General features: G+C 37.6%; 1 protein-coding gene across 17 annotated transcripts in view; it reads left to right on the forward strand.

Annotated features, from left to right (window-relative positions):
- Window positions 1-14,299, forward strand: part of CLASP1 (cytoplasmic linker associated protein 1) — a 267,247-nt gene that overhangs the window by 177,848 nt on the left and 75,100 nt on the right. For 7 of the 17 annotated variants that reach the window (XM_038564898.1, XM_038564899.1, XM_038564902.1 and 4 more), the window contains 4 exons: window positions 3,305-3,409; window positions 5,719-5,745; window positions 7,716-7,883; window positions 13,569-13,676. In XM_038564898.1, the coding sequence (XP_038420826.1) occupies window positions 3,305-3,409; window positions 5,719-5,745; window positions 7,716-7,883; window positions 13,569-13,676 (408 nt within the window). The remainder of the gene's footprint in view (window positions 1-3,304; window positions 3,410-5,718; window positions 5,746-7,715; window positions 7,884-13,568; window positions 13,677-14,299) is intronic. The other 10 variants (XM_038564906.1, XM_038564908.1, XM_038564910.1 and 7 more) reach the window with 3 other exon arrangements.

Below are 14,299 nucleotides of genomic sequence, written 5' to 3' on the forward strand. Positions count from 1 at the left end.
TTCCCAAAGCAAAACATTAACAAGTAAGATCTAGTAATGTATTTTTCTAAAGCAACACTTTATGTTGAGCTACATATCAATCCTTTATGGAATGAAGCAAAAACAGTGCTTAGAGGAAAATTCATAGCCTTAAGTTTGTATTAGAAGAGAAGCATTCAGGAGGTTGTTTCCAAAAGTTAGAGAAAGAACAGAATAAACCCAAAGGAGAGTTGGAAGGAAATAATAAAGATAAGAGTACAAGTTAATGAAGTAGGCATTAAACATTAACAAAACAGGATTAAGAAATAGAAATTGTATGAGGCATTGGATAATCCCAGTCTTTCATAAACTCCAAGTAGGTGAGAATACTTCCCACATTAATGCAGCTGATGTAGCCTTAGCACTAAACGAGAGAAGGGTACAGTCAAGACATATTGTGTATGAGTATGTACATTGTGAGAGTTTATCTTGGGTCTAATAGCTTAGAAACTTCAGCTTAGAAACTTCCTGATGGATCAGCACATTTAAGAGAAGAATCCTCTTACCTAAGAAGATGTAGAGAAAGCATCAAAAAATTCAATTATTTTGGCAAATCCTTGGCAATTAGGAATACAAAGGGGTTTTCATAGCCTATTGAAATATCATACTTTGTGAAATTCCCTGATTAAAAAAAATATATGGCTCAAAGCAACAAAGCCTACCCATGTAAGTGTGGACTACATGTCTAAGACAGTGAGATAAAGACAGAGAAATGAAATGGAAGAGTAGAGTTGGAAGGGAAAAAAATGGTCTTGTTTGTAGATAGTATATTTAGATGACCCCAGATAATCTACATACAAATTAGTAAAATTACCAAAAGTTTAGCAAGATTCCCAGAATCAAGATCAAAATATAAAGATTACATTCACATTTGTCTAGAAATTAGAAAATACAATTTAATGTATTTTGTGTCATAAAGAAAAGGCACCTTTGAATAAATCTGTAAAATTTAAGACTTTTTTTAAAGTAAGACTTTTAGACAAAATTATAAAGCTTTATTATAAGACATTGAAGAAAATGAAAGATCAAGATCATAAATCTGTCTTACCCCGCCCCCCCGCCCTCGAAATTAACTCTGCATTCCACATAATGCAGTTAAGATTTCAGCAGGTTGTTTTAAAATTGTATCTTTGGATGCATATTGAAGAGAACAAAGGCCTTGGGGGAAAACCAGGTTGGTTTACTCTACCAATTAGCAAATAAGTTTTTGTAAGCTATTCACAACATTGTGATGTTACACTGGTATGGACACGTGGACCACTGAATGAGACAGACCAGACAGTTGAGAAACAAGCCCACACATGTATTTAAGTACTTGGTAAATGACAAAAGGCGGCTTTTAGATCAGTAAGGGGTTAAGAAAATGTACTTGGATGCTGATTAGTCATATGGAAAAAATAAAGTGGGTCTCTACCTCCTACAGAAAAATCAATTCCATAAGTGACCTCACAAATAAAATGTTGAGCAAAACAGTAAGTTTTGGAAAAATATATACCCTTTAATACAATTAAAAGCATTTAAAATATCTAAAACCATGCCATCTGTTTCTTGGTTATACACCTAGCTATATTAAAAGTTTCAAGAAATGCAAAAGGGGATGATGAATGCCGGGTTTAGGACCAGGTTACCAAATGTTGGGAGAAAGTAGGGGATACAGGGACATATAAAGTATCCTTTTGTGTCCTACATACAGTGAATTTAAAATAGGAAGTGAGATTCAGTTGGTTTTTCATGTTCACTGACTCAGTGACTGCCTTGATTTAACTTCCTTAGGAAAGTAAAATGTCCTTATTCATATGTCAGCCAGCTAGCCAGACAAGTGGTAGCTAAACCAGTGGTGTGACCTTGGACAAATTAATTAATCCCCATTTCCTTGTTTCCTCATCTGTAAAATGGAAATAAAATGTTCTTATGAGAATTACAAATTCACACGTGTTCAGCTCCTAGTATGATACCATATAGCTTTAGTACAGATTCTAGAATTTGTGGGTCTTTGCTTAAACTGCTACTAAAAGTCATTGATTCTAATTTTAATTTTTTTCTTACTGCAGTGCTTTTATTGCTCCTTACCTCTTTTTCTTGAGCCCTTTTCAAGTCTTAGGATTTGTTTTTCTGTATTACTTTTCTGTAAGCTTTCTTAAATGATGAAGTAGAAGTGGTTTTGAGCAATGTAAGATGCCAATGCAAGTTCCATTGGTTTGTGTTTTCCCGATCAAGTTGCTGTTCTGATTGACTTATGGCAGGAGAGGCATTTTGTGCCCCTACTGAAACCAAAGAAGTCCTGAATTTTAAAAAGTTTTAATCTCCAATCATCACTGATTTTGCATTTCTGAGTTCACTTTTGTTTTTAAGGTTTCATGATTTAGTAGCAGGAGTTGAACAGGATTGCTTTACTTAGAATGGCAAATGGCAAATTCTTCTCATAAATGCCTGTGATAATTGCTTTTTTTTTTTTTTTTTTTTTTTGGTCGTTGCTTCTCTAGCTACTCTGTAATATAGATTCTGTCTTCATCTTTTGCAGTCTAGAAACTTGTTGTCACACATGCTTTAAACTAGAAGTTTAGGGGTGCCTTGGTAGCTCAGTTGGTTAAGGTCGGCTTTCAGCTCAGGTCATGATCCCAGGGTCCTAGGATTGAGCCCTGCATCAGCCTGCCTCCACAGCAGAGTCCGCTTCTTTCTCTCTGCCCCTCCACCTGCTTGTGCACTCACTCTCTCTCTCAAATAAATAAATAATCTTAAAATGTTTTAAAATAGAGGTTTAATGCTATATATCAAAACATTCTCCAGGGTGCTATAGCTTTTGATTGCTGAGTTATGGTTTTTTGGTGGTTTTGTTTTGTTTTGTTTTGTTTGCATTTACTCTTATTTCTGTAGTATTTTTCTTAAGATGACTGCTAATATTTTTCTGCTTTTGGAAATTTGACAGATTTGTAGGTAGTAAAAAAGAATTTAATGTGAAAAACATTAAATTGTGGAAAAAAATCTTCAAATGGATATCACCTCCTTATCTGCAAATATGATATGCTATAATACTTGTAACAGAAGCACCTTCTAGGTTCATGACTCATTCTCAGGAGTTGCTACATATCTGTAGAACTTGTGTGTGCAGATAGAATGCGCATGTGTGTTGTACACAGGGAAATGGGTCAGGACTGCACACGAGGAAGACCTGTGCCCCTGCAGGTGGCCCAGTCAGTGCCACTTGGGCGTGATCTGGGTTGTTTTCTTGAGTAGGTCTCACTGACTGAAAACGTGATGGAAACACCATTTTTGCTGCATCTTCCAGGTCGGATCCGCACAAGACGTCAGAGCTCCGGTAGTGCCACCAACGTCGCTACCACCCCGGACAATCGAGGCCGCAGTCGCGCCAAAGTGGTTTCACAGTCCCAGCGTAAGAAGTATATTTTTTACTCTTTGTTATCTCAGTTTTGTTCAACAGCCCATTCTACAGTTGAAAAATTTATAGTTATTTTCATTACTTCAGGGGAAAACCACATTTGTGTGGCTCCAAGCTGCCGTGAGTAGTCTTGATGTTTGTTGGGTACGTTTACAAAATGGATACTTTGGTCTCCCTTCCAGGTGATTTAAATTTTGTATTATTACACATTAAACATTAAGATGTGGTTTCTCTCCCTTTCCTCAAGCATCTCAAATTGAGATATACCTAGGCTGTGACCCATTTTACTGTTGATAAGGAGTCCCTCTGATGTAATTTAAGAGCAGTACCTGGGGATTATTTTAATGTGGAGTTCTTGTTCAGTGGTAATGAGCAAATCCATTAAAAGCTCTCCCCATTAACCCTGTGTTCTAACATCTGCAGCCTGCTCTTCTCCACCTGCCAGTGTGGGCTTCTGCTTTGCCCAGCTGCTCTCGCTTCCATTACTGCTTGTCTGTACATGTTGAGTCACTTGGCTTATTTAGCATCAGCCATGAAAGCAGCCATAGATGGAAGGAGTGTATTCAGATCACTCTTAGGAACCACCCCAGTGTCTCACTTCCCAGCCACACTTGACTTTGAGTCTCCTGCTCCTTCTGTATGCATGTAGAGTGGAGCTGGGTGTCCCAGTTCTCCCGGGCAAGGTGAGCGTGGGGGAGGAAGGCTCTCCTTTCCTGGGAGTTGCACTCGGTCCCAGCACAGCACTCCCCAGCCCATAGGTGTCTACCTCCTCTGTGGTTCCCAGGAGCTATCTGGCTTGTGTAGAGAGCACTCAGTCTGTGGCCAGACCTTAGGTTCTGGTTAGTATTTAGAATGCCTTTCTCAGCTCCTTGTGAATTCAGATACTCTCCTATGCCCCTCTGGTAACTCTAGGCCTCATGTTAAACAAATGTAATATCCTTTCTGAAAAGAAAGTATAACATCGGTCATACATTGCTAACAAGCTAGTCTGATGCAGAAGCACATGCTTCTGGTGTATCACCCAGGTGTACACAACATAACATGCGTTGTGCACCTGTAGACCTTGAGAACAGTATCCTAGCTCTGGTTATTCTGTTGAACCCTAGTGATGCCTGGAGTCACAGATGGATAAAATGCTCTGGTCATGACCTCATAAATATAAATCAGGTCTTCTCGCAGAGAAATTTTTCTTGACAAATGCTGTTCAAGATTCAAAATAGAGGTTTGTATGTTAAAATTGAGTTTAATAAAAAAATGTCTAGTTCTTTAGCCATGCAGTGTTAGTTCCTTTCTTGGAGAGTAAGGGTTAAACAGTACTTTACATTACTTTATGTCTGTTTATTGGCATTGGCCTCTGCAGGGGTTCCTGCCTGTGGCCTGGCTCTTCTGCTTAGGAGGTAGTGAAGACTACATTGCTTCTGTAGTGGGGGTGAGGGCAAGGATAGAGCTGTAATTCTTTAGTCTTGTAGAAATACTCTACCCTATCTTAGCACTCCACTTTAAAAGTCTTCAGCTTTACCTTACCAAATTCCACTCACAGGAAGGGACAACCCAGCAAATAATCAAGACTAGACCTCAAACTTATGCATATAAATTTAGTATTTAAAAAAATTGTTATAGGAGGTAAACATGAGCATCTTTATATGTTTTACAAATGTAGATACAGTAGCATTCAAAGTCCTGGTATAATAGTGAATAGAAAAAAAAATAGCGAATAGATTTCATTAACATTAGATTTAGGGCCCTAAATCTATTGTTAGGCATATTTTAAAAATGCATATTTTAAATATTGAGGATTTAAATATGTTAAGATTAGCATTTAAATATTTGAGGATTTGGCATAGGATATTCAGATGAAACTAGTTAGTAGCAGTTTCTTTGGATGCGTGATGTTTATTGAGCACTTCCTATGTGTTAAGTACCAGTCACAGTGGTAGGAATCCATAAACGAATAGGATCTAGTCACTTCTCTAAGCTTGCTCAGCACTGAAGAGTAGACGTGCTCCCGGAGGCCAACACACTGGTCTTCTCTGCATCTCCTCTGCCTGGCACTGTGCTGGCACATAGGTTTCTGAGTGTTCCATGAACAGACCTAAAATAAATGCTGATAGAGTATGATATGACTACAGTAAACATAGGTACAAAAGTAAACTAAGAGGAAAAAGACCCAGAAGAAAAAGCTATTTTGCTAATGTGTTTGTGAACAAAGACATTTGTGTTGTGTTGCATGCTGACCTTCTGTATTGTGCTATTGTCTTTTAATCCACTTTTTGCCTGTCCTTTGGTCTGCTCTCATAATCAAGGATCCAGATCTGCTAATCCTGCTGGTGGTAAGCCATTTCTCTTCTTGCCTTTTTTTTTTTTTTTTTTTTTTTTTTTGTGTTCTCCTTCACTCCCTGTCCCATGTTCCTTGCACAATATTAATTTCTATGTTTATTATGAGCTTAGTTCATCTTTCTGCATTTTTTCTGCATTTTCAAATTCTAGAGTTTAGAATGAATTTCTTTTCTCCTTTTACATAGCTGAATAGTCCATTTTGGGTGCTCAAAGTTAATGGGCAAGATTAATAAATCCTGAGACAGGTTCTTCATGGTGATGTGTACCAGTGATTTTGATAATGAATTTCACTTTAAATTGTAGCTGTCATTATCAAGTTCTAATTTTTCTGAGTAGTTACCTTAGTGATTCATTTGAATGATGGAGGGGTGTGTGGGGGTGTGTGTTTCAAGGTTACATGTTATTTAAAAGGCTTTTTATCTCTGGGTCATGCTATTCTGGTACACAATAACATGCATTTTATGTTTGAGAATTTTATTGCCTTCTCTACTTAAGGGGAGTGTACTAAGTAAATGACTGCCATTTTAGTGTGTTGATGCAATCTTTAAAATTTTGCTGTTTTAAGAAAGAATGCTGTCTCATGAGAAATGGTTATATAACTATCCAACCAGTTACTCATTTATAAAAATCACTAACTCTGTTATTTATTTTAAATTTCTGATTCTCTTGTGTACATCTCAGGGCATGTGGTCTTACGTAATTTCTACTTTTGTAGATTTCTGAGATTTCCTTTGAAACTTAGTACACAGTTTTTGTAGTATGTGTAGAAAGGTGAAAAGAATATCTTCTGTTTGTTGTACATGTGTGTGTATGTGGGACATGTGTTTATTACATATCTGTATAATTTTGACCACTCTGTCCATTTCAGAGAGGTGTATTAGTTATTAGTTTCATTAGTTGTTATTTTCCTTAGAGAGACACTAATAATTATGGCCTTCTCAGTTTATCCCTGTATCTTTATCAATTTTATGTTTTATATTTCAAAGCTGTGTTACTTGGAGCATAAAGGTTCATGATTATTATGCCTTAATAGTTATTTTTTTATCAATATGAAATATCCCTTGTCCTTTTTTAACGTCTCGTTCTGTTTTGTTGTTTTGTGTTAGGTGTGTTGTTTGTTTCTTAATGAACAACAGCAGTTAAATATCATTTTCTTTTTTTTTTTAATTTTTATTTATTTATGATAGTCACACAGAGAGAGAGAGAGAGAGAGGCGCAGAGACATAGGCAGAGGGAGAAGCAGGCTCCATGCACCAGGAGCCCGATATGGGATTCGATCCCGGGTCTCCAGGATCGCGCCCTGGGCCAAAGGCAGGCGCTAAACCGCTGCGCCACCCAGGGATCCCTCATTTTCTATTTTTAAATCAATCCAAGAATTTCTTTCTTTTAATAGATTAATCTGGCCACACTTAGTACGAATAGTGATATGTTTGAGTTTATTTCTACCATTTTTTTGTGTGTGATTTTTTTATTTACCATGTTTCTAGTTATCTTCTTGCCTCCTTTTCTTCCATTTGTGTTCTTGGATCTGTTTTCTTCCACTATTGTTTAAGAAATTTCTGTTATAATTCTTTTCTTCCAATAGTTATACTTAAAATTCTTCACATATCAACTCTTATAGAACAAACAAAACAGTAAACAAGCACCTTTGTGATTATTTGTAGAAATTTGCTGCGGAATAGGGAGCTGTTTATACTCAGCTCACTCTTTTGAATCAGAAATTTTACTGTTAGTTTTGTAGAACTCCGCCTATAATTCTTCTTTGTATAAACATTCTTTTATGATACTTGATGTTCCTTTATGCTCCATTAAAAAGAATTAGTACTACCACCACCAAAAAGCCATTTTTATATAAAATTCTTAGTGTTTGATCCAAATTAATGTACTTACTGACTTCTGAAATTATTATAGTTTCTTCCCTGATTTATAGCTATTCTTCAGTTTTGTTTTGTTTCATTTTTAGCTGGCAGCCGGTCAAGTTCCCCAGGGAAACTGTTGGGAAGTGGTTATGGAGGCCTTGCTGGGGGTTCGTCAAGAGGCCCACCTGTGACCCCCTCTTCAGAAAAACGAAGCAAGATTCCCAGGAGTCAGGGATGTAGCCGAGAAACAAGTCCAAACCGAATAGGATTAGGTAAGGATTCTCAAAGACCTCGAAACATCATTCCTAACTTGGTCATAATTTTTATTATAATGTAATGATTTTGTCTAATATTGGAAATAGAGATCTGTTTTTGAACTGAGGATGTCACTTTGCCTGTGTTAAAAAAAAGACATTCTGATTTGTGCATTTTACAGACTATGGCATATTCAGGTTTGAATTACAACTGAAAACTATATGGGCCTCACCATTCAGATTGTCAGGAAGGAATTACATCACTGTGGGCTTTTGTGTTTTAGAGCCATTTCACAAAACGTTAGAATTGAGGAAGTGGGCAGGATTGTTTTCTTCATAATTAGGAGCAGTGTTGCTTTTCATCTTTCTTTCATGGATTAGCACTAAGTAGCCATTAATATACATATGTTTTCAAAAGCAATTTGTAGAGTCCCAAGTTTATTTTGATTTTATCTTCTCTAACCTAATTGGTGGAACTTAAGGTTAAATAACATGTATAGTTACTTTTGACATAGTGTTGCTCAAATGTGAAAACTTAAGAACAAATTAAAACCAAATATATAATATTTTTGTATTGTAATATTTAGTTTCTTTGTGACAGTCTGTAGAATTATATAAATTACTCTCAGCATCTTATCCTATTCATATCTATAATCTGTTTAACATAAAAGATGTCTTTTGTAATATATTATGAGAAATCTCTTAAATTTTTATTGTTTTCCGAGGGTATAAATCTATTAACTTGACATTAGAGTACTACTATATTCTTCAGTCCTGTTGGCTTATCTTTCTCATTTATTTATCTCATCAGCAACTTCCACTTGACTATTTCCATTTTTGTTAAACCATAGCACCAGAAGATAAAACATATGTAGCTTCTGATTTTCAAAGAGTTTGTGGTCTTAGGGGTAGAAATTAAGACAGGATGACAGATACTGTGACATGCTGCTCTGGGACCATAGAAAAGGAGTGTCTTAGGGCCGTCGTGTGCCCCAGTCCTCCCAGATTTCCTGCTAGGACAGCCTTCCCAGAATAGGTCCATTTTTGATGATGTGTAAGTAGGGTTAGGCAGGGTAAGGAGAAGAGGAGATAGGTATTCCAGGGCAGAGAGGAACATGTGCAGAAGCAGTCAGATGGGAGGGAACATAATGCGCTATGGGGCCCACAGGTAATTTATTTGTTTGCAGCAAAGGAAGTTTGTCAGGGTGAGGTGGGAGAAGGACAGAGGGACTGGGAGTGTACTTCTGGCCACCTGAGCTACGAGAAGGCAGGGGCACATAGTTAAGAAGTGGATTGGTTAATAGTTGGTTTAACTAACATTTCAAAAGCAAGTGAGAAATGTAATCAAGCAGTGGTTTTGTTAATTCTACATGATCCCAAACTTCTGTTGATATTATATAGTGTGGTCCCTGAGCTGACAAGTTACTTGGATCTAGTAATTACAAATCCTGTGGATACACGCGGGAAGGTATCATGACTAGAATGTCTAAATTTTATATTTGAGGCTGTAACAGATGTATGTTTGGATCTAGTTTTATTTGGAAAATGAGTTTGATTTCATCATGAGGTTTGGGCTGCCCTTTTTGGTAGTCAATTAAATGTATAGGATGTCTCTTGGCAACCCAGATTAGTTTCATACTTTTAAAAATTCTTTCTTTTGGGGGGATTTAACATATTATATTATTAAAAATGCTATTTTTACCTTTTCTTGGTATTAGAAAAGAAACCATCCCAGGTTGCCACACATAACTCTAGGACCTGGTATTCCATGGTTTTAACTAGGAAGTTTGTGTTGTGGATAGTTGAAAAGACAGCATTTAATAAGCCTTTAAAAGGTACTATGAAACATTATCCATCAGTAAGAACGAAATAGGAACCTATTCTCTTTCAGAGAGTTCTTATTTGAAAAATATTTTGGAAAAAGTTATTTCCTTGATGCTCATTAAGGGGATTAGTTATGTGTAAAGCTTTGAGGTCATTCATACGAATCTGATTAAAGAAGGTGTTTGTTTAAATTTCTGCACATGGTGAAAATACAGTATGAAGATAGATAAATGAATCAAGTACATCTTTCTACTTTTTCCTGTAGTACTGCTGAAAGATTCCATTTTATAGGGTGTCAGGTATATAGCATCTTTAGCAGTAGATCGTCCGTGGTTGTGATCATTTCGTTGATACTGGCTTGTATACCTGTATGTCTATAAGCATTTGGTTCATTGTATAGCAACTTTAAATATAAATATTCAAAAATATTAAGCATCTTCTAAGAATATTTTGTTTTATCCCAAACCAATTAATAGTTTTAATCATCGCTAAACTAGGCTTGGAATTTGCACTAAGAATTAATTCTACAGATGACCTACAAATTATGTTTGGTTCAGCTATGCCTCATATGTGATAAAAATGACACCAAAGGTCTTATTTAGCATTTATGTTTTCTTAAGCAAAACAGGATATAATTCCTATTGTATAACCAAGAGACAAACATCCTACTACTATTTTTTTTCTTGGCAGTTTATTCCTTCATAAACTGTTGAACCAAACAGAATAGATCGTAAATTATTGCATCTTGGGGTTTAATTCTGTTATTGATGAATAATAAAGTCCTAGAAGTAGCTAATATCTGTAGCAATTATATTTCAGAAGTTTGCCTTTAGTTTCCTTCTTCCACTCATCTCTTGAAAAGGCTATAAAAGTTTTTGGCAGCTTATATTCTGTGGATGTGCATTTAAAATGTTTTCAGATTTTCTGATTAAAAATATTTTGAAGGAAGCAAAACTTAATAGTAATCAGTGTCACCTGTTAAATTAGACTATTGCGTACAAGACCGCAACATGAAAATCCCCAGACGGAGAGACATTTCATGTTAGTGCTCCTTATTTCTCTTGTATTTCTGCTTTCAATGTGAGTTCTGGTAGGACCCATCCCTTCCTTACAAGGCAAAAGTCAAGATTAGCCCCCAGAACACTCTAAAAGTAGAGTGTACTTTTGAAAGCCGGTCAGATGGATTTTTCAAGGCTCCTCAGCCTTTCCTGTAAGCACAGGACCTCAGAACCACCGAAGAATACTGCTTTCATAAAGTTCAAGCAGCAAGCAAGCCTTCATGCCTCTTCCTCTTCTGTTATGCCTTCACTTTACATACTCTCATAGAGAACAATTGGTTTTGGCACTCCACAAAGAGGTTTATTTGATATTGTTTTTCAGGTTTGACCATCTAATTAATTAGTCTTTATAAAAATCTTTTATTGATATACATATTTAAAATCCTCTTTGTAGAGTGGTCTTTGGAAGTGATATTAGAAGTAGGCATTCCTCCTCTCGTGTTTTAAATTATCCAGCATTTGACCTTCTGCTGTGACCCCTAGATGCCCTTTGATGTGGTGTGGGGCAGCTGTGGGCAAATGATTACAAACTCGTAACCAGAATTCTTTCTGTATATGTTGCTAGCCTGTGTTAAGGAAGCCAGTCGGCACAAACGGGGTAAATAAACTTTCTCTGGCTGAAATACTAAGGAAGGGAAACCTTGTTAAGAATTACACATATTGTTGTTTCAGACCATGTCTGCTTATCCCTTTTCATGCTCTTGTCTTCACAAAGCAGGCTCAGCGAGAGACAGCAGAGATTTCCCATTGTTGTAGCATGTGTATTATTAAAGCAAGGGAGTGGAAGCAGGGTAACAGAAGTGATCAGGCAAGAACTAGAAGAAAATGCCTAACTTAAGCATGTGCATGTGTGAAACACTTATCCGGCTGTCTTTGTTTCCGATTGTTCAGAGTAGGTGGTGGAATAAGATTTTCATGTACACCTTTCAGCCAGGAACTCAGAGGTACTCATGTGTGTACCTTATCTCACAGTACCTTTCTCATTTAAATGATGGGACTCTTGCTTCTAGACTTCCTAAGGGGAGCCTGAGGTAAGGAGAGGCACAGTGGCTGAAACCGGTGAGTTAGCACAGAACCGGAGAAGTCCTTTCACGAATTTGATGTGGTATTAATCCTCTAGGGACGAGCCTGTTGCTTCATAGATTCTAGACAGCTTCTCATATATCGGTGTCAGTGGATGCTCCCTAGTTTTTTTTTTTTTAAGGGTTTTTAAATTTAGCTCCTGTGCTTTTGCCCTCCTCATAGGAGCCATTTAGTATTATTATCAAAAATTATGGATTAAACAGTCATTGCTACTTCAAAGGAAAACCCAATGCCTCCTTGTCCCTTGGCAAAATGAAGGCGAATTTAGGAATTACAACACAAGCCCTGTTTTGACAGATTTGCTCAGATTGCATTCCTGTGCTTGGTTTTTTTCTTGCTTGCCACCGCAGACCTAAGCATTTGGACATCTCTTACATAGCCGTGGGGTCTGATGCAACACCAGCACTGAACAGAGACTACAGGAGGAAGAAGTTAGTTTGGTTTCTCACTTCCAGGGAATTTCATGATTCTAGTTTGTAAGGCATTCCTGATACAGTTTGGTCATGCTGTAAATCCACCTTGGCTCTAAAATAATAGGCTCTGCTCATTGCAATAGAGCAAACATGGCTGGTTTTACATCAGTGAATCATTTTTATTTTTCCCCAAATGTTCAAGAAAGACATTTCTTTCCAGTCCAGAATTAGTAGATCCACTCAAGATGGACGTATTTATTGTCTCACCAGCTATTATGGAGATGGCTACACACATTCAGTCTGCAGAGTCATTTCTGAGTATTTTGCCAGTAGTGTGTCTTTGTTTCTCCAAACTAAGTTAAAAAGCAAAAGCATCAAGGTCTTTTCTGAGCTTTATGGTCAAGTTATGTTAGTCCTTAAGCTATTCATGTGACCCTGTCTTCTCAGTGTTTTGTAATGTGAATGTAATTAAAATTACCCATGGATAATCATAGGCAATTGGCTGTTCTCAGGTCAGCGGAGGATCTTTTTAACATGAATACTGGGATTGTCAGCCCACATACCATAGACCCATGTGTAAGGCTGTATAAGTAAAGATACTCGAGTAGGGACCATGGGCAGATCTGTTTGGATTCCCACAGAAAAAGCAGGAATGAAATGTTGGGACTAGTAAATAAAGGGATAGCAATCCCAACTCTCTATGTTGGTTTAGATAATTAAGATATGTTTGAAGCATCTAGATACTTACTTGAAGTGGGCAGGTTCTACAGCTGTCAGTCCTTAGGACTTCTCTTGGTAAAGAAGCCCAGGCTGAGAGAAGTGAACCCTCTTCCTTTTAATTAGGTAAGTTCATGGATTTCAGTGACTAGAGCCTTTATTCTGTTTTTTTAATCCAAAATAAATTATCTTTCTAATAATGCAGGGTATGTGAAAATGGCTTTAGTCTTTTATCATCTTGTTGAAGTTTGCTAAAGCCATAAAAACCTGATCATTTTCTAATAGGCTTTTTGATCTTGGATTTCCTGATGCTAGTTTGCTCTTTGGAAAGCTTTCTTTGCATTTCTTACATTTAGGTGTTATTTCACCTCCATACAAAAACCCACAGCTTTCCGAAACCTTGAGCATAATCGAGTTTTTATGCAGACCCTCTCCTGTTGTCAGCACGCCAGCCAGTGAGGCCTCAGCAGGGACTCAGCCATCGCGATGAACCCCCAGCGCGGACAATGTCATGATTACGTTAACGGAATGTGACTGACGTTTTGTGAGTTTTTCTGTCTTCATTAAACTTCTTCACCTTCTCTGAAACCCCTCATGCTGCACACTAGCACGGAGCAGCCGTATCCCTCGACCCAGCATGAGTCAGGGATGCAGCCGTAATACCAGCTGTGAGAGCAGCCGCGATACGAGCCCCGCTCGGGGCTTTCCTCCACTCGGTGAGTACATGTAGGCGCTGGCTCTCGGAGCAGAGTTCCTTGCCCTGCTCCACATGCTTGGCCCACACACTGCCAGGTGGAATGGACCTGCTCTCCCTCCTCTACTGTCCTCGTGATCCTCTCTTCTTTCTTTTCCTCTTCCCTAGTTACCCTCTGTTGTACCCCCTCTGCATGCTTAAAGTTTGGCCATTTCCAATTTTTTATATATAGGAGGAAAAAAACACCACTTCACTCTGTACCGTTGCCATTTGTGACCACTTGCCAGCAGGCAGGCCCATCTGCGTGGTCACTTCAAACATATGGGGTCACTCAGCCAAAGTGCACTGCTTCCTAAAAAGTAGAGCGAATCCAAAGTTTATCTTTTGTCATTAAATTTTGACAATTTGTTTTTAACTGTACCCAAGGTCAGGCCCTATGTGATTCAGTTCAAAGATGGAAAATAAAATCATGATAACATCTACGAAATGAAATGTGCTCAGTTGAGGGGTGATAACATTAAAATGCTGCATGGACAAAGGTATTTAGCCATGCTTTTGTTAAGTGAGTCATTTCAACACTTTCTCTTAAACCCAGAGTACTTTTTTGATAGACTGCTTAGGTGTACAGCACAACGCACAATTTTA

Source organism: Canis lupus, chromosome 19 (genome assembly GCF_011100685.1).
Source record: "Canis lupus familiaris isolate Mischka breed German Shepherd chromosome 19, alternate assembly UU_Cfam_GSD_1.0, whole genome shotgun sequence".
NCBI classification, from domain to species: Eukaryota; Metazoa; Chordata; class Mammalia; order Carnivora; family Canidae; genus Canis; species Canis lupus.